Source organism: Salmo salar, chromosome 10 (genome assembly GCF_965601325.2).
Source record: "Salmo salar chromosome 10, fSalSal1, whole genome shotgun sequence".
Taxonomy (NCBI): Eukaryota; Metazoa; Chordata; class Actinopteri; order Salmoniformes; family Salmonidae; genus Salmo; species Salmo salar.
In genome coordinates, this window is record NC_138300.1 from 19424880 (window position 1) to 19446177 (window position 21298).

A 21298-nucleotide genomic window follows, 5' to 3' on the forward strand; every position below is an offset into this window, starting at 1 on the left:
GCTCTGGCTGGTCCACTCAAGGACATTTAGAGACTTGTCCCGAAGGAACTCCTGCGTTATTTTGGCAGTATGTCCAACCAGCCTCACAACCGCAGACCACGTGTTTGGCGTCGTGTGTGCATTTTATCAATGGCAATTTGAACGCACAGAGATACTGTGACGAGATCCTGAGGCCCATTGTTGTGCAATTCATCCACCCCCATCACCTCATGTTTCAGCATGATAAAGCATGGCCCCATGTCGCAAGGATCTGTACACAATCACTGGAAGCCGGAAGCTGAAAGCCACTGGAAGCCGTTTCTTCCATGGCCTGCATACTCACCAGACATGTCACACATTGAGCATGTTTGGGATGCTCTGGGTAGACGTGTATGACAGCGTGTTCCAGTTCCCGCCAATATCCGGCAACTTCGCACAGCCATTGAAGAGGAGTGGGACAACATTCCACAGGCCACAATCAACAGCCTGATCATCTCTGTGTGAAGGAGACGTGTCGTGCTGCATAAGGCAAATGGTGGTCACACTGGTTTTCTGATTCACACCGCTACTTTTTTAAAGGTATCTGTGACCAACGGATGTATATCTGTATTCCCAGTCATGTGAAATTAATAGATTAGTCCTAATGAATTTATTTCCATTGACTGATTTCCTTATGTGAACTGTAACTCAGTAAAATCTTAGACATTGTTATTTTATTTTTTTTCGTTCATATTTTTGTTCAGTGTGTTCAGGGAAAATTAACACGAATCCACCCAAACTACGCAATATATATTTTGTATTTATTTATTTATTTGTAGTTTGTGTGGAGTCGTGTATATTTTCGCTTCCCCTTATGGAATTTCCCTTTCTCTTGTATATTTTTTGCACCCCGGTTCAGTTGGAGGCGACAATACACCACCAATTCTGCGTGTAGCGCGACTTAAAACTCAAAGAAGAAGAACAAGCGAACACTGCCCCTTTTCACGAACTGTTTTCAGATGACATATGCGCAGTGGAGTTCCCTGTTCATAGTGCGCCATTTTGTGACAGTAGGCCGCTTGTTTCGTGCAAGAGATTAGCTAACCTGTGCTTGCAAACAAAATAACGTTTTCTCAGTGTAATCATGGCTGAAAACTATTCGACGGGAGAAGCAGGGGGCGTTGAGATTCCTGAGGGAGCAATTCGTAAATTGTCGGAGCTGAGAGTCATTGACTTGAAAGCAGAATTAAAAAGACGAAATCTGGACGCCACTGGCATTAAGAGTACGCTGACAGAGAGGCTGAAAAAGGTAACGTTAGCCATGCTAACTAGTAGCTAGTTAGATGTGCTTATGCATCATGATAATTCACAAATGAGCTGGAACCAGTGTCACATCATTAGTTAGTTGCATGATGTAGATAACCACTAGAATTTTCTAGCGAACTAAGTTTTATATTTCAAATAAATGAAGCTAACGTCAGCTAGCCATGGCCTTGCGTAGCCGAACGGCAAGGCCTTTGTGAGCGGGCGGTGATAGCCACATGGTGCCCTTCCCAAACCTCTCCTCCGGCACCCCCGCTCCGTATTCTAGAACTAGCTAGTTTAGCATACATGATTCAACAAATGAAAGCCTTAGTGATTTAGTTGGCCATTTGAATCAGATGTGTTAGTACTAAAATGCATCGAATAGGTTTAATACTCGTAGGCACTGGAGGAGAGGTTAAAGAAACACAACTCCAAGGCCTGCAAGCTAGCTTGTCAGATTTTGTGTAAGTGATAATGTTCACCAACTAACACTGTTTTGTAGTTGGCCACACAGCCGTTTGTTTGATAATAGTCGAGTTGGCTAAACTGAAACCAGATTTAATGTAGTTAGCTAGTCAGGTAACTATAATCATTCCTTATGTAATTTCCCAACAGGCGATTGAAGAAGAGGGTGGGAACCCAGATGAGATGGTGGTTGTTCTCGATGCAACTCCTAAGGCAGCACTGGCTAAACGGACCTCCAAAGGTATGTTTAGGGAGTGAGAGCAAGGTCATAATTAAGCAATGTCTTGGAGTAAATTGATATTAGGGACTTAAATATTTGTTTTTTTACCCCACTTTTCTCCCCAATTTTGTGGTCTTTAATTGCGATCCAATTACGATCTTGTCTGCAGGGAAAAGACAGGAGAACGATGAATCAGAGGACTGCACCATTGAGGAAGATTCGGGTGATGGCCAGGTGAGCATCTACCACCGTTTTTATCTAACGCAATCACTATGCACTCCCTGGATAACAATCTATTAATAAATTCACCTTCCATAATTCCATTCAAGGATGACAACATGCAGGACATGGACATCCTGGATATGAATGTGCTTGATGAGGCCGAGAATGACAACAGTATGCCGGCAGAGGAGGAGTATGACACAGATGAAGTCCTGAACTCTCCGTCGGATGAAGTCAACCCCGAGATCCTGGCTGACGAAGGGGCCATGAACGAAGATGAACACAATGGAATCTCTGGCTCTCTTGAGCTGATGAGTGAAGCCAAACCTGAAGAGGTGAGACAAACTCGCTGCTGTTGTGGGGAAGTCATATCTAATCATTCCAATATTCTCCCACTTGTTTAAAAAAAAAAAATTTAGGCGGCACAGCCGTAATTAGCAGACATTTAACCTCTATGGGCTAGGTGGGACGCTAGCGTGCCACCCGTGGTGCACTCCATCAACAGCAGGTGCATTTCAAGAGCGGCAAATTTGAATCCAAATAAATGTCAAAATTCAAATTTTTCAAACATACAACTATTTTACACCCTTTGAAAGATAAACATCTCCTTAATCTAACCACGTTTTACGATTTCAAAAAGGTTTTACGGCGAAAGCATAAATTTAGAGTATGTTAGGACAGTACATTTACAAGAGTTGTGTGTAATGTTTTGTCAATTCAAAGACAGGGTCACCAAAACCATAAAACCAGCTAAAATGATGCACTAACCTTTTACAATCTCCATCAGATGACACTCCTAGGACATTATGTTAGACAATGCATGCATTTTTAGTTCTATCAAGTTCATATTTATATCCAAAAACAGCGTTTTACTATGGCATTGATGTTGAGGAAATCGTTTCCCTCCAATAACCGGCAGTCAAGTCAGCGTCACAAATTAAATATTTAAAATTAGAAAACATTGGTAAAATATTATATTGTCATTTAAAGAATTATAGATTTACATCTCTTGAACGCAATCAACTTGCCAGATTTAAAAATAACCTTACTGGGAAATCACACTTTGCAATAATCTGAGCACTGCGCCCAGAAAAATACGCGTTGCGATACAGACTAGACGTCATGTTGGGGAGATCTAAAATCGAAAATACTATGTAAATAATCCATTACCTTTGATTCTCTTCATCAGATGTCACTTCCAGGTATCACAGGTCCATAACGAATGTAGTTTTGTTCAAAAAAGCTCATCATTTATGTCCAAAAATCTCCGTCTTGTTAGCACATGATCTAAGCCAGCCGGACTTCTCGTCATGAACGAGGGGAAAAAATATATTTACGTTCGTTCAAACATGTCAAACGTTGTATAGCATAAATCATTAGGGCCTTTTTTAACCAGAACATGAATAATATTCAAGGTGGACGAATGCATACTCTTTTATAACGTATTGGAACGAGGGTACCCAACATGAACTCGCGCGCCAGGTGTCTAATGGGCCATCATAGTTCCATGGCTCTTGTTCGGTCAGATCTCCCTCCAGAAGACTCAAAACACTTTGTAAAGGCTGGTGACATCTAGTGGAAGCAATAGGAAGTGCCAAAATATTCCTCAGCCCCTGTGTTTTTCAATGGGATAGGTTTAAAGGTAATACAACACATCAGGTATCCACTTCCTGTCAGAAAATGTCTCAGGGTTTTGCCTGCCAAATGAGTTCTGTTATACTCACAGACACCATTCAAACAGTTTTAGAAAATTTAGGGTGTTTTCTATCCATATGTAATAAGTATATGCATATTCTAGTTACTGGGTAGGAGTGGTAACCAGATTAAATCGGGTATGTTTTTTCATCCAGCCGTGTCAATACTGCCCCCTAGCCCTAACAGGTTAAGAGAAGGAAGAGTTAAAGTTGAAATAAAATGCAGGCGCATTTCATAATCATTTGTGTTTAGTTGGAAGGAAAACAGACTGTAAAACCCCATTTGTGCTAGGAGCCATGTTACACTAGATACATTTTCCTTTTATTCCTTTAGGTTCAAGAGAAGGATCCGAAGCCCAAAGACTCAAAGGAAGAAATAGGTACTGTTGAAAAGGGGTTGGAAGTTGATATGAATGCACACTATCTTTTTGCAGTGTTAAATCCGGTATGCAAGTCGTTCTAGATTAACATTCTTGCCTGTGGTTGGTCAGGAAGGGACTGGAAATCCAAAGATAATTGCTGACTGTGTGTTGATGCTTGTTAACTGGAATTGCTAAACACTGATATATGAATCTGTCTGTTTTGGGCACCCTCCTATTATTAAAACAGAACTGGTTAACAATCTGAAGCACAAGGCCAGTAATTAAAGGTTTAGTTGTTGCAGTTAGCACGCAGTGTTTTTAGCTTGCCACGCAAAGACCAAGAAGAGAAGACTGAGGCCCATCATTTGAAACCAACCATTCAAAAGCCTTTTTAGGACTCTGACTAATATTCTCACTGGAGATGAGACTAATGGACTTGTTATACAAACCAAAAGAATTCTGAATTCGCTGTCACTTACCAGATTATGGACACTCATGAAGTCAGCAATTGCATGAAGATGGACCTTCATGGAGCCTCTGCTGATCTTTTGGCTTTCTTCAGATCAGATCTTTTTCTGCCTAGGGATCAGGTGAACTGAAATGGTCGACTTGAATGAGGAGTTAGGCTGCTTGGTCAGTCTCTTTGGTTTTTCCAGTCTCTTGTTACGTGTGTATCTGTGTATACGTAGTTCAATGACAGCGGAGGGCCACGTCCTTTTCCAGCCTTGCCAGTTCCACGTTAACCATTGCTGTGTTTCAGAAGTAATTAAACTCTGTGCCATTCTATTCCTGTTAAATCCGTAGAAACTGATAAAGTAGCCGGGTCTTGTTTATCTGAGCCGCTAAATGAAGAGCGCCAGGAGCCACCGACAGAAGATCAAGCCACCATCGGGGACAAGGTCAATGTTGCCGAGGAAGACAATTTGGAGCCTGAACTGTCGACTAGCGACATGGACGTTGCTAAGCTAACTGCGAGTGAAACGAAAGACACTGGCGACACACAAAATGTCCCCGACGAGGCAGATGACGCTGAAAGCGAGAGCGCTCAGGCTGTTAGCGTAAGCGAGCAGGGCGCGGGTGAAACCGAAAGCGCTGTTGATTCGGAAATGGTCTCTAAGGCTGAGGGTGAGGAGAAGACTGAAGAGAATGCTGCAGAATCAACGACAGTGAAAGAGTCCTCTTCTGTTGAGGGTGATGATCAGAAAAAGAGGTTTGTTGTTTTCTGTCTACTAGAACAATGGCTATCTCTGTTGCATTGGGTCCTTTTTTTAGCAAGTTTTGGTGCTCTTCTGGATGTAAAATGGTCTGCATTTGTGTCAAGTTATCATTTTGTCATTTCCCACCCCTACCTCACCTCTTTACCTTCATAAAGTAATGTATTGGGAGTTTCTTTGGCCATGTAAGGCTGCCTTGTAACATTGACACCCACCCAAATCACTGTAGTGTTGTATATGCTGGGGTAATTACTATGTGCACAGGGTAAGTATGATTAATCTGGATGAGCCCCCTCCCCCAGGTCTTCTCACTTCCAGATATTAATTGTGTGTTCTCTTTGTCTTTAGTTCTGATGAGGAAAAAGGTAGCAAGCCTGACTCAAAAGATGAAAAGGGTAAGTGTAAACATTGTTCATCCTGTATCATTCTGTAATTGTGATGTATCCATTGTGGGAAATTGCAAAATACTTGCTCACACCTGAATGAGGTGCTGAATCAGCTCTGTTGAATGTCTGTACATTTGGCTCATGTTTGTCTGTGTTCTGAAAGGCCCTGCAGGTAGTGCTCCAGCTAGTGGCAGAAACCTGTGGGTTAGCGGCCTCTCCTCCAACACCAGAGCAACTGATCTAAAGACTCTGTTCAGCAAGCACGGAAAGGTCAGTATCCTGAGGAAAGAAATAAGCACTTTTTTGGTACATGTTCATGCAAGAATGTAATTGAGCAAGATGTAGGTGTGAAATGGTACTTTACTTTTGGACCCCACACACTTTCCCTGCTCATGAATTAAGTGTTCTATCCTTCTGTCTCAACATCAGGTTGTTGGAGCTAAAGTGGTGACTAACGCCCGGAGCCCCGGGGCTCGCTGCTACGGTTTTGTCACCATGTGTTCCACAGAGGAGACCACCAAGTGTATCAGCCACCTGAACAGGACCGAGCTCCACGGTAGAATGATCACTGTGGAGAGGGTGAGGGTCATTATCTACCATCTTCAATGTCAGTGGCCTCTTAGTTCACTGCTCTCAACCTGTAGTTTTGTCAAATGTATGGGATGCCTTCATTCAGATAAGTGAGGCTTGACCATGCCAACCTGCATGCATTTTGCGTGCCATGTACGCCATTTGAGGTCAAAATAAGCTTGAACGAAAAACTCCCCTAAAATAGGCTTCTAGTTGGCACATTGTGGTTTTTGACTTAATAGGGATAGGCATCCCGCTAGCGGTACACCTGGGAACAACATTCGGATAAATCGAAGGGCACGCAAATCAAATAAATAATCGTAATATTAAACATTCATGAACATACAAGTATCTTATATCATTTAAAAGCTTAAATTCTTGTTAATCTAACTGCGTTGTCCGATTTACAATAGGTGTTTACAGCGACAGCATTCAATAGACTGACATCTAGTGGAAGCCATAGGAATTGCAATCTGGGAGCCAGGATTACATAGGACCCATAGCTTTCCATTGTAAAAGCCTGGGACCTCAAACATTCTGGTTGGTTTTTCTTTGGATTTTTGCCAGCCATATCAATTCTGTTATAGTCTCAGACATTATTTTAACAGTTTTACCAACTTCAAAGTGTTTTCTATCCAATACTATCAACTATATGCATATCCTGGCTTCTGGGCCTGAGGAACAGGCAATTTATTTTGGGCACGTCAGTCAGGTGGAAATTCAGGAAACTAGACCCTAACCCTAACAAGTTTAACTGTCTAAAGTTGGAGCTGAGCCAATCAGATGATTTGGGCAAGGATAAAATGATCTCTAGATCTCTACTCCGGCCTGCCCTGTAGTCTTATTAATATTAAACTCAGCAAAAAAAAGAAACGTCCCTTTTTCAGGACCCTGTCTTTCAAAGATAATTCGTAAAAATCCAAATAACTTCAGATCTTCATTGTAAAGGGTTTAAACACTGTTTCCCATGCTTGTTCAATGAACCATTAACATGCACCTGTGGAATGGTCGTTAAGACACTAACAGCTTAGATGGTAGGCAATTAAGGTCACAGTTATGAAAACTTAGGACACTAAAGAGGCCTTTCTTCTGACTCTGAAAACACCAAAATAAAGATGCCCAGGGTCCCTGCTCATCTGGATGAACGTGCTATAGGCATGCTGCAAGGAGGCATGAGGACTGCAGAAATGGACAGGGCAATAAATTGCAATGTCCGTACTGTGAGACAGGACGGACAGCTGGTTGTCCTCGCAGTGGCAGACCATGTGTAACACCTGCACAGGATAAGTACATCTGAACACCACACCTGCGGGACAGGTACAGGATGGCAACAACTGCCCGAGTTACACCAGGAACGCACAATCCTTCCATCAGTGCTCTGACTGTTCGCAATAGGCTGAGAGAGGCTGGACTGAGTGCTTGTAGGCCTGAAAGGCAGGTCCTCACCAGAAATCACTGGCAACAACGTCGCCTATGGGCACAAACCCACCGTCGCTGGACCAGACAGGACTAGCAAAAAGTGCTCTTCACTGACGAGTCGAAGGTTTGTCTCACCAGGGGTGATGGTCGGATTCGCGTTTATTGTCGAAGGAATGAGCGTTAGACCAAGGCCTGTACTCTGGAGTGGGATGGATTTGGAGGTGGAGGGTCCGTCATGGTCTGGGGCGTTGTCACACCATTATCGGACTGCGCTTGCAGGCAATCTCAACGCTGTGCGTTACAGGGATGACATCCTCCCTCATGTGGTACCCTTCCTGCAGGCTCATCCTGACGTGACCCTCCAGCATGACAATGCCACCAGCCATACTGCTCATTCTGTGCGTGATTTCCTACAAGACAGGAATGTCAGTGTTCTGCCATGGCCAGCGAAGAGCCTGGATTTTAATCCTGTTGAGCACTTCTGGGACCTGTTGGATCAGAGTGTGGGGGCTAGGGTCATTCCCCTGAAAACAGCTCATGTAGGCCTAGTTGTTTCATATTCCAAATAGCTTACATCAAGCTAGATTACTACATTGCATCCAGTAATAGAATTATTCTGAATTCTCTCCACAAATTAAATGTAAGTTGATTCAAGTTTACATTTTCACTAGACTATACACATACAATGACAAATTTGAATAAATAATACCTCAATTTCATTGACCACTTCAATTTCATGAGGACTTCTATGTTGGCTACAATGTTTATCATTTAAAACCCTATTCGGACGGGACAAGTATTATTAGAGAACGTTGGTTATTTATTTATAACCCCAGAATGTCCGTTACTCCAGAGGACGATTCGGACAGGATTATTTTTTTCCAAAATGCTCTCCTATTTTTCTCAATAAATTGACAGTTATGACGGAAGCCTTGACTTTTTTTCTAGGCTTGTCCAGGCGACAACGGGTTACACTGAAAGCTCACGTTTCTTTAACCTCTATGGGCTATGTGGGACGCAAGCGTCCCACCCCTGGTACACCCTATCAACAACAGGTGAAATATCAAGAGCGCCAAATTTGAAAACAAATGTCATAATTCAAATTTCTCAAACATACAACTATCTTACACCCTTTGAAAGATAAACATCTCCTTAATCTAACCACGTTGTCCGATTTTCAAAAAGGCTTTACGGCAAAAGCATAAAGTTAGATTATGTTAGGAGAGTACATTGACAATAGCTGTGTGTAATGTTTTGTCAATTCAAAGACAGGCGTCACCAAAACCATAAAACCAGCTAAAATGATGCACTAACCTTTGACAATCTCCATCAGATGACACTCCTAGGACATTATGTTAGACAATGCATGCATTTTTTGTTCTATCAAGTTCATATTTATATCCAAAAACAGCGTTTTACTATGGCGTTGATGTTGAGGAAATCGTTTCCCTCCAATAACCGCCAGTCAAGCAGCACAACAAATTAAATAATTACCATTTGAAAACATTGGTAAAATATTATTGTCATTCAAAGAATTATAGATTTACATCTCTTGAACGCAACCGGATTGCCAGATTTAAAAATAACCTTACTGGGAAATCACACTTTGCAATAATCTGAGCACTGCGCCCAGAAAAATACGCTTTGCGATACAGACTAACCGCCATGTTGGAGAGGTCTAAAATCGAAAATACTATGTAAATAATCCATTACCTTTGATTCTCTTCATCAGATGTCACTTCCAGGAATCCCAGGTCCATAACAAATGTAGTTTTGTTCGAAAAAGCTCATAATTTATGTCCAAAAAGCTCCGTGTTGTTAGCACATGATCTATGCTCGCCGGACTTGTCTTCATAAACGAGGGGGAAAAAAATATTTACGTTCGTTCAAACATGTCAAACGTTGTATAGCATAAATCATTAGTGCTTTTTTTAACCAGAACATGAATAATATTCAAGGCGGACGTTTGCATTCTCTTTTAAAACGTATTGGAACGAGAGTACCCAACATGAACTCGCGCGCCAGAGTCTAATCGGCCACCACCGTTCCAAGGCTCTTGTTCGTTCAGTTCTCACAGTATAAGACTCAAAACACTTTCTAAAGACTGGTGACATCTAGTGGAAGCCATAGGAAGTGCTCAACAATTAATAAGCCCCTGTGTGTTTCAATGGCATAGGCTTAAAGGTAATTCAACACATCAGGTATCCACTTCCTGTCAGAATTTGTCTCAGGGTTTTGACTGCCATATGAGTTCTGTTATACTTAGACACCATTCAAACAGTTTTAGAAAATTCAGAGTGTTTTCTATCCAAACCTGAACAATAATATGCATATTCTAGCTTCTGAGTTGGTGTAGGAGGCAGTTAAAAATGGGCAATTTTTTTTCAAAATTCTCAATACTGCCCCCTAGCCCCAAGAGGTTTTAAACCATACCAAACCATCTTTGCTATAGTGTTGTCATAATATTTGAATTGTGGAACTGTGATCATTAGGATATTTTAGCAATCTGCAGTAGATGTCCTAAATGCCCCCCAGCCTAAACAGCGCTGTTGTGGAAATTCCTACACAGGGACACTCAAAAGTCAATCCTAAATGAATCATTGTTTATTGTCAGTGCACTGGAGAGGTTCTATTAAACTTGATGCACCATAGTGAATGTCTGTCAGGAGCTCTAACGGGACAGTCCCGTTGAGTCCTCTTTTTATATATGATAGACAAGTCATATTTGCATGATTTTTAGCTTATTCATTTAATGTTTGCTTCATTCATGTGACCGACCAGTACTGGGTGCTGCATGTGACCGACCAATACTTCACAAGCTTCTGGGTGTACTGCCAAATTGCAGACACTGAACGAATCCTCACTATCAATCAGTCACTAGCATGAACACAGAAATTGGTTTATAGACGAGCACCAACATAACATTTTCCATCACAGTGCACTTTTTATCAGATCAGTTAATGATTTCTTGCTCAAACCACGAGCAATGCCTGTCAAACTCGGAACATTTCTCTCAAAACACAGGGATGCCAATTCGCAAAGGGCTAGTATTATCAGAGGTCATTATGGTTGGAAATGTTACTCTCCTGCCATGGAAAATTTACTGCCATGGCAGATTCGGACGTGACTGAAATTTTACTTTTTGTGCTTGTGCACCTAATTACATTACCCGACCTCCCCCAGTAAAACTAATCCCATCTGAATAGGGCTTAAAGTATACATTTAATTGTATTTAATTATAAAAATATGTACTTTTAAACATTTTCTAGTTAGCTACTGAAAAGCAGCCAATTACCAAGTACGTATATGTCTATAGCATACCATTCCTGCTTAGGCAGTCTTCTGCCAACATCAGTATTAGGCAAAAAAAGGTGCATTTGATGTGAGCAGTGTGGGATTTGCACGTGTACCGATGTGGGAGCCGGAGATGCTGCTGCCACCCTGAAGTGGTACTCGTACAAAATCTTCATGGTTGGCAAGTCTGCTGTTTTATAATCCGACCTCTGTTCCAGGCTAAGAACGAGCCTGCTGGTAAGAAGCCTGCTGACAAGAGCGATGCTAAGTCTGGCACCGACAGGAGACCATCCTCAGACTCCAAGTAAGCTCTGAGAACGTCAATGTCGTTACACATTAAGCTATGTGCTTACTGTATGTCATCAGATACTAGATTTGTGTTTTTAACCATTTTCTCTATCCAGGTCCGATGCCAACAAGGACGAAATGGCTGAAGGTGAAGTCGGAAAAGATGGCAAACGTAATGAGAGGACAGTGGTGATGGACAAGTCCAAGGGAGAGCCTGTCATCAGCGTGAAAGCCAAAAGCAAAGACCGGGTAAGCTACCCAAATGCTGACATCTATGCTCCATCTATTGAACTTTCACCTCAAACTTTTGTGGTAAAAATGGTTACACTACAAGAGCTTTTGTCTTGTTCAAAACAGAGTACCAAGAGTCGCGACCGCAAGTCCCCAAGCAAAGAGAAGGACATCCTGTCGTTTGACCAGATCAAGGAGCAGCGTGAGCGGGAGAGACGGAGGCAGCGGGAGAGGGAGGTCAGGGAGGTGGACAGACGCAGGCACTCTGGGTGAGGAGTTGCTATAGCTGCACGACATTTCACCTCAATGCTAAGAATGAAGCCCGCTTGTACACTGTTAGCTTGTTCCAGCAGTTAGAATCCTTTGAAAAGAGACTGGTCATTCAAAGTGATTCCACTAAATATCTCCTATGCTTTCTGTTTGGCTCAGGGAGCGCGGCAGTGGCCCAGACCGTGGCAGCGTGGACAACCGCACAGAGCGTGAGCGTATCCGCCTGTTCCGAGAGAAGGAGGAACGCGAGCGCCTCCTGCGGAAAAGAAACTGGCTGGAGGTGGAGAAGGAGCGGCTGAACTTTGACCGCATGGAGCGTGAGTTCCTGGAGCGCGAGCGTCAGCGCGTGGAGTACGAGCGCCGGCGTGAGCAGGAGAGGATCCAGCGGGAGAGGGATGAGCTCCGCAGGCAGCAGGAGCAGCTGCGCTTCGAGCAGGACCGCCGCCCCCTCAAGAGGCCCTACGCCGACTTGGACAACAGGTACACACTTCATCCACGTCTGCCACTCTTTCACCCCTCTCCACAGCGTCAGTACCCCTGTTTGAGTTACCAGGTTTCTTATCATAGAATAGATGGCTGGATATGGCCACATAACAACCTCAGCCTTACTCTAGATCCTCAGTGTGCATGACTGTCATCTAAAGACGTGCATGGTTTGAGAATATTTTATTGCGACTGACAAAGACCTGCTGCTTGTAGGAAAGACGACTGGCAGGACAAGAGGCTGGCTATGGATGACCGCTATGGGGGGCGCTCAGACTTCGGTCGCCAGGAGCGCTACCAAGACATTGACCACAGGGACCGCGGTCGCTACCAGGACGATGCCGTCATTGACAGGTACAGAGTAGACTAAGGTTATTTGCAGTTAGCTGACACCAGCTGTCATGACTGTTTATGACATCTGTTATGTAGGTCTTATGATGGGGGGGGGGGGCTTCAAATATTTTGCGCCTGTTTCTGCATCACTTCAATTGATGCTTATAATTTATACTTACGTAAAAAGCAGTTTCAATGGCCAACTGCTTGTTGATGTTGAATTTGTGGTTGTATGCCACACGTTTCGGTCAATAATCAATGTTTGTGTTTAATAATGTAATCTTTCCTGTAGGAGGGACACTTCACGGGCTGTAGTTGCAGACAGGGATAGCACGGTAAGTCATGTCCTCATGCAAGCTACACACAATACCCCATAATGACAAAGCGAAAACAGGTTTTTAGATTTTTTTCTCCAAATGTAATATTAAAATATGTGTATCGCTCTCTGCTATGAGACTTGAAATTAAGCTCAGGTGCATCCTGTTTCCATTGATCATCCTTGATGTTTCTACAATTTCATTGGAGTCCACCTGTGGTAAATTCAATTGATTGAATGTGATTTGGAAAGGCAATCCTGTCTATATAAGGTCCCACAGTTGACAGTGCATGTCAGAGCAAAAACCAAGCCATGAGGTTGAAGGAATTGTCCGTAGAGCTCCGGGACAGGATTGTGTCGGCACAGATCTGGGGAAGGGTACCAAATAATTTCTGCAGCATTGAAGGTCCCCAAGAACACAGTGGCCTCCATCTTCCATTTAAGTATGTTTAGAACCGCCAAGACTCTTCCTAGAGCTGGCCTACTGGCCAAACTGAGCAATCGGGGGAGAAGGTCCTTGGTCAGGGAGGTGACCAATAACCCGATGGTCACTGACAGTGCTCTAGAGTTGCTCTATGGAGATGGGAGAATCTTCTGGCAAGACAACCATCTCTGCAGCACTCCACCAATCAGGCCTTTACGCTAGAGTGGCCAGACAGAAGCCGCTCCTCAGTAAAAGGAATATGACAGCCTGCTTGGAGTTTGCCAAAAGGCACCTAAAGACTCTGACCATGAGTAACAAGATTCTCATGTCTGATGAAACCAATATTGAACTCTTTGGCCTGAATGCCAAGCTTCACTTCTGGAGGAAACCTGGCACCATCCCTACGGTGAAGCATGGTGGTGGCAGCATCATACTGTGGGGATGTTTTTCAACGGCAGGGACTGGGAAACTAGTCAGGATCGAGGGAAAGATGAACTGCACAAAGTACAGAGATCTTTGATGAAAACCTTCTCCAGAGCGCTCAGGACCTCAGACTGGGGTGATGTTTCACTTTCCAACAGGACAACGACCCTAAGCACACAACCAAGACAACGCAGAAGTCGCTTCAGGACCAGTCTGAATATCCTTGAGTGGGCCAGCCAGAGCCCGGACTTGAACTCTATCGACCATCTCTGGAGAGACATGAAAGTAGCTGTGCAGCAACGTTCCCTATCCAACCTGACAACACTTGATAGGCTCTGCAGAGAAAAATGGGAGAAACTCCCCAAATACAGGTGTGCCAAGATTGTGGCGTCATACCCAAGGAGACTCAAGGCTGTAATCGCTGCCAAATGTGCTTCAACAAAGTACTCAATAAAGGGTCTGAATATTTAGGTAAATGTGGTATTTCTGTATGTAATTTATCAATTAGCAAAAATGTCTAAACTGGTTTTTGCTTTGTCATTATGGGATATTGTGTAAAGATTTCCCCCCCCCAATTTAATCAATTGTAGAATAAGGCTGTAATGTAACATAATGTGGATAAAGTCAGGGTCTGAATACTTTCCCAAAGTGTATGCTATTAGGCACCAATATGAGTTGTTGATCATGTCGTACCACTGTTTTACAGCATTTGGTGCCTTTTAAAAAAAAAAAAAAATTTAAAAATGTGATGCGATTCTTTTGGTTTTAATTGTGCTTCCCTCACCAGCACTTCTCGGACCGTACCGAGAGGCACGGGAGGGACACCTGGACCGCAGCAGGAAGTTATGACAAGCGTACTATTAATCCAAGGTTAGTTTGATTTTTAGATAGTTTTGTCAATTTGAATTTACCCCTCACCAGATGGATGCCACGGTGTGCTTTGAGCTGCTCATCACTGTCTGTCTTTTCTTTCAGGGAGGGCCGTGACTGGGACAGAACCTGGCAAACAGGTCGAGACGGGGGCATCCCAGGCCAAAGTCACATGGGGGCACGGGGAGGAATGGCAAGGTAAGCTCATATATATATGGCAATATTGACTATGTTTTTGAGACATCTGCCAATGTAGGATTCGGACATGTGGGGCCAGTGTGAAATCCATCAGCAATTCTGGTCCTTATGGTGTCTTGTTTTCTGACCCCCAGTCGTGGAGGAGGCTACATGACAACAGGGACTTCCCAGTCCCTCTCTGGAGCTCTGAATCGTCAGAATCAGATGATGCAGGGTGGTGGGGCCTTCGGTCGCCGCTACTGAGGTCTGAACACCCTTGTTCCCAGTCACATGTTTAGATGTATTGTGAAACTGTCTGCAGCATGTATATTGCTCACAAAAGCTTTGTGAATTCGATGTTGCTTTTATAGACCCTTTGACTTTTCTTCCTCCTTTTAAAATGTAAGATTGCAATTGAATTTAACTGAACATCTGAGTTTTAAATGTCTGATCAGATCATTCATAGTTTTTTCACTCTGAATTACTATTTTTTTTTTTAAATAGAAAAATGATAAATTCTGTTCAATTTGTGTATTTTGAGTGTGGTTGAATCTTGGTAAGAAATGCTCAGGAATGCGTCTGCTTAAACTTGGTTGCGGAAAAGTACGAACACAATGGTTATGATTGCATTTCAGGCTTAATTTCAATTACTGTCAAATGTGGCATTGTCTTAGTGGTAATGTACAAAAATCTTTTAAGAATTTGTATGGATAATAGGAAACGATTAACCGCGTTTGATTCAACTGCAGCTGTACAATACCACCACTGGATGGCACCAGATGGCTATTTTTCTGTGAGATGAAAATGCTGCCTAATAAAGTTTTCTTTTTGCAGGCCAAGGGCAAACATTTTTATTTACTTTCTCATCAAGATTGTTTTTAAGAGCAATGTTTTGCAATCGATGATTAACGCAGGTTTGGTTCGTGGTAGATATAACACTCCACAAATCAAATAGAATTAGACCTAAGAGTTCGGGGCTCTTCATGCAACCAGAAAAATAAGTACATGAATCATCTTGCCCTAGTGAAATGTGTTGTGGGTATTTTCACCTACATACTTGTAGGCTACATGTTTGGAGCTTTACACTTGACTTTTTTTTTTTACTATCTTTATTCATAATGAGCTTAAGAATGTGTTAAAATAACTTAATTCGTTTGGCATGGTTGTTGTCTATCTACTCCATAGGGCCTAGGCCACACTGATGTAAACAGTTGTTTAAAATTTACATTTTGTTTAATCCACTTGATTTTCTCCTAGCCTACCAGCAGTTTTCCCCTCTAGCAGCCTACCATAATTTTTGGTGTCTAACTTGCCCAGCTCATATTAAAGATTCATCTTTGGTCCAGTCATAGAATTAGTATACTACAATAGACATGAACCTTAAGGTCAGCCATCTTGGTCAGGGAGTTGGACAGGCAAGAAGTACTGATATTGTATCATAATAGCGTTCAGTTTTCCAAGAAAAACATTTAGACATTTACCGGCCGTTTGCATATTTGAGAGTCTATTCATATAGAAGTTGTATTTATAATGACAGTATTTTTGGTAGATGATTATTACACTATCACACGCCTAACTTTTATTTTCCTGCATAAGTAAAATCAGGATTGTCTGATTTTGGATTTCTCCCTGACCAATATGGTTGCCATTTTCACCACATTCTGGAATGTTGACGGTTAAAATTAGCTAGATAACCAACAACTGTAATGAAGTATTTGAGACGAGTGCTCATTGTGAAAATGTATTTGTTTTCAATAAACATTGGAGACAATATAGTTTACATGTCAACAAATCTAAGCCAACCCTGTCTGTTTTGCTCGCGACGGTTTTGTTGCTAAACCACCAACCCATCTATGGGTCCAGTACTGTCTTCGTGCCCAATTCGCGCCACACGTGATGGGCGTTGACAGAAAAACCTGACTTGCTAGCTAACGGATCCACTGCAAAGTGATTTCACATGGATTAAACAGTCAAAGTATGATTATTTATCAAGCTAGCAATCTAAAATATAGTGAAATGCTAGCTAGCTTTATATTCTTTTGCTAGCTAGCCAGCTATACTGAACAAAAATTCAAACGCAACATGCAAAAGAATTTACTCAGTTACAGTTCATATAAGGAAATCAGTCAATTGAAATAAATTAATTAGGAGAACATAGGCCTTCCCACTTGGCAGGTAGGCCCACCAATTGGGGAGCCAGGCCGACCCCCACTCAGACTATCCCACAGGTGAAAAAGCCGGATGTGGAGGTCCTGGGCTGACGTGGTTATACGTTGTCTGCGGTTGGTTTGCCGGTTGCACGTACTGACAAATTCTCTAAATCGACATTGGGAGGCAGTTTATGCTAGAGAATTGAACATTCAATTCTCTGGCAACAGCTCTGGTGGACATTCTGCAGTCAGCATGCCAATTGCACTCTCCATCAAACTGCAGATTTTATAGTGGCCTTTGTCCCCAGCACAAGGTGCACCGGTGTAATGATCATGCTGTTTAATCAATTTTGTGATATGCCATACCTGTCAGGTGGATGGTTTATCTTGGCAAAGGAGAAATGCTCACTTACAGGGATGTAAACACATTTGTGCACACAATTTTAGAGAGAAGCTTTTTGTGCATTTTAAATATTTCTGGGATTTTTTTGTTTCAGCTTATGAAAAATGGGACCACCACTTTAGATGTTCTGTTTATATTTTTTTTCAGTGTACTTTCGCTTGTTATCAAGCAAAGATACTGCTCCTTCCGTCTGTGTTACAAGTTAATAATGGCTCTCCAGAGTGGAGAAAAAGTTATCCGGATAGCTATGCGTCAAATAAACATAAACATGTTTTGTAAGTAATTAAAATCACTAATTCATATTTGGTGGCCTACATTATTGTAGCCAATTTCGGTGCTGTTTCTGGGTGTGATAATACACCAAGTGGCCCAAACCTCTGACATGGTAGTCCTTGCAGAACTAAGAATAAGCCTGCAACATTTCTTCATAGGTGTCCCTGCGCTTCACACATCCATCCTGCCTGCCCAGTTAACGGTCAGAATTCTGATGGCCTCCCAGCACCAGCTGGTGCCATCCCACTTCTGATGTAGAAATATTTGATGGGAAGCCCTGAATTAAATCCAGGACCCTGCCAGTATCAGTCCAAACGGGTACACACACAGGAGCTAGGTGTACTGATCCACGCTGATCCTCAACACTGGTGCCCCTCAGTGGTGTGTACTTAGTCCCCTCCTGTACTCCCTGTTCACCGACGACTGCGTGGCCAAACACGACTCCAACACCAAGTTTGCTGAACGACACAACAGTGGTTGGCCTGATCACCGAAAATGATGAGACAGCCTATAGGGAGGAGGTCAGAGAACGGGCAGTGTGGTGCCAGGACAACAACCTCTCCCTCAATGTGAGCAAGACAAAGGAGCTACAGGAAAATGCAGGCCAAACAGGCCCCCATTAACATCGACAGGGCTCTAACTTAGAGTAGTGAATGCATATATTTCATACTTTTTTTTTTAACGTACTGGTCCGCCGTGGGAATCAAACCCACAACCCTGGTGTTGCAAACACCATGCTCTACCAACTGAGCCACACGGGACCTACCACATCAACGAACTATCATGCTCCAAACACACCAAGACAGTCGTGAAGAGGGCACGACAAAACCTTTTCCCTCTCAGGAGACTTGGCATGGGTCCCCAGAACCTCAAAAAGTTCTACAGCTGCACCATCGAGAGCATCCTGACCGGTTGCATAACCGCCTGGTATGGCAACTGCTCGGCATCTGACCGTATGGCACTACAAAGGGTAGTGCATACGGCCCAGTACATCACTGGGGCCAAGCTTCCTGCCATCCAGGACCTATATAATAGGCAGTATCAGAGGAAAGCCCATAAAATTGTCAGAGACTCCAGTCACCCAAGTCAGACTTTTTTTCTGCTCCTGCACTGAAAGCGGTACCGGAGCGCCAAGTCCATGACCAAAAGGCTCCTTAACAGCTTCTACCCCCAAGCCATAAGACTGCTGAACAATTAATCAAATGGCCACTGGACTATTTACATTGACACACCGCTCCCCTCCATTTGTTTTGTACACTGCTGCTACTCGCTGTTTATTATCTATGCATAGTCACTTCACCCCTGCCTACATGTACAAATTACCTCAACTAACCTGTACCCCCGCGCACTGACTCGGTACCGGTACCCCTTGTATATAGCCTCGTTATTGTTATTTTATTGTTACTTTTTATTATTTTTTACTTTAGTTTATTTGGTAAATATTTTCTTAACTCTTTTTGAACTGCACTGTTGGTTAAAGGATCGGCCCCTTTTTTCCCAATTTTCGCCTAAAATGACATACCCAAATCTAACTGCCTGTATCTCAGGCCCTGAAGCAAGGATATGCATTTTCTTGGTGCCATTTGAAAGGAAACACTTTGACGTTTGTGGAAATGTGAAAGGAATGTAGGAGAATATAACACATTAGATCTGGTAAAAGATAATACAAAGAAAAAAAATATGTATTTTTATATTTGTTTGTACTGTCATATTTGAAATACAAGAGAAAGGCCATAACGTATTATTGCAGCCCAGGTGCAATTTAGATATTGGCCACTGGATGGCAGCAGTGTATGCGCAAAGTTTTAGACTGATCCAATGAACCATTGCATATATGTTCAACGTTTGTATCAACACTGCCCAAATGTGCCTAATTTGTTTATTAATAACTTTTTATGTTCAAAACTGTGTACTCTCCTCAAACAATAGCATGGTATTATTTCACTGTAATAGCTACGGTAAATTGGACAGTGCAGTTAGATTAACAAGAATTTAAGTTTTCTGCCAATATCAGATATGTCTATGTCCTGGGAAATGTTCTTGTTACTTACAACCTCATGCTAATCGCATTAGCCTACGTTAGCTCAACCGTCCTGCAGGGGACCCACCAATCCTGAAGAACTTTAAGGGCTTGTAAGTAAGCATTTCACGGTAAGGTCTACACTTGTATTCGGCTCATATGACAAATAAAGTTTGATTTGATTTACTAAGGTTGTTACTGTTGCTCGCTGGTGATGTCTACCAGAGTCAAATAATCTTGATGCAACATATTGATTCCAAATTGTGTTGTGTTAAATTAATGATCATTTGTTTGATAATTTGTTAGAAAAAGCAAAGCAGTAGGTGACACCAAATACCTATCATCTGAGTCTTGAATTTTTTTTCTTCATGTCCTTACAGTGACAATACCATGCCAATACCAACTTTTTTTTAAAGTACCGAGGATGACCTTATCCTGTCTGCTGAGTGGCAAGGTAGTCCATGGCTGCAGGAGTGGGCCTAAGAAGCTGTTATCAGAGGAGAATGAGAGATTGGTAAAGGCATGTAAAAAGGGCATGTCAGTCAAGAAGGCAGTTGTGATATTTCAAGTACCGAGGATGACCTTAGCAGTGGCGGTCATGAAAGATGATTGTTAAGCAAATAACTGCTGGACTCACGGTAATTGACCGTTAATTAACAAAAACACGTTTAGCATCTCCTGGCATACACGCGTAGCCTACAAGCCACTGATGCAGACCTTTGGAACATCTACATTTTAAAAAGTCTAATAAATCCATTTAATATAGCCTACACTATCACAATCAATCCATTATTTATTTTAGACAGCTCTAAAGAAACATGACATGAAGGAAATGTAGACTATTTCAGAAGAACAGAATAGCATACTCTGAGTTGTCCTTATGTTAGGCCCTGATATGGCTATGCCAAATGGCTGTAGGCTACACTAGTTCATTTAGCAGATAAGATCTGTTTAGATTTCTGTGACATTATTTTGTATTACTTTATAGTATGAAGAATAAAATTGAACATAGCTGAATAAAATAGAAAGGATATTTTCTCCAAACAATTTCCAAGGAAGTGCGCCCACGAGGCTATTCTGTGTTGAGCGGTTAACAAAGATACAGATCCTCCCGATATGCTTCATTTAGAGTTATTTATGCAACTTTAGTTGTCATACAAATGTTGGACTATATGTTTAGATTTTTTATATATTCTAAGGCTGCATGATGCAACTAATGATGAGCTGAAAAAAGTTGCATGAAAGGCTGCACACCTCATCAGTCTCTCATTCACAATTTGACAATATCAAATCAAATGTATTTATATAGCCCTTCGTACATCAGCTGATATCTCAAAGTGCTGTACAGAAACCCAGCCTAAAACCCCAAACAGCAAGCAATGCATGTAAAAGAAGCACGGTGGCTAGGAAAAACTCCCTAGGAAAAACTCCCTAGAAAGGCCAAAAACCTAGGAAGAAACCTAGAGAGGAACCAGGCTATGAGGGGTGGCCAGTCCTCTTCTGGCTGTGCAGGGTGGATATTATAACA

The 21298-nt window shown here is 42.4% G+C and overlaps 1 protein-coding gene across 2 annotated transcripts; it reads left to right on the forward strand.

Moving 5' to 3' along the window:
- Positions 1–969: 969 nt before the first annotated feature.
- Positions 970–15763, forward strand: LOC106613692 (scaffold attachment factor B2). Of its 2 annotated transcripts, XM_014216223.3 has the most exons (18): positions 970–1267; positions 1879–1969; positions 2118–2182; positions 2278–2505; positions 4199–4244; positions 5031–5436; positions 5789–5835; positions 5990–6096; positions 6256–6405; positions 11328–11413; positions 11514–11646; positions 11755–11897; positions 12058–12378; positions 12598–12735; positions 13007–13049; positions 14665–14747; positions 14853–14945; positions 15080–15763. In XM_014216223.3, the coding sequence occupies exons 1-18, from the start codon at positions 1103–1105 to the stop codon at positions 15186–15188; spliced, it is 2454 nt and encodes an 817-aa protein (XP_014071698.2). In that variant the 5' UTR covers positions 970–1102; the 3' UTR covers positions 15189–15763. The 2 variants fall into 2 exon arrangements, with proteins under 2 accessions (XP_014071698.2, XP_014071699.1); XM_014216224.3 differs by lacking the exon at positions 12598–12735.
- Positions 15764–21298: the final 5535 nt, after the last annotated feature.

Bases quoted from the DNA above. Each gene is read 5' to 3' on its own strand.
- LOC106613692 (XM_014216223.3), top strand. From the start codon at position 1,103: ATGGCTGAAAACTATTCGACGGGAGAAGCAGGGGGCGTTGAGATTCCT. The intron at 4,245-5,030 runs GTACTGTTGAAA...TTAAATCCGTAG, and splicing joins AGACTCAAAGGAAGAAATAG to AAACTGATAAAGTAGCCGGG. The intron at 14,946-15,079 runs GTAAGCTCATAT...TCTGACCCCCAG, and splicing joins GCACGGGGAGGAATGGCAAG to TCGTGGAGGAGGCTACATGA.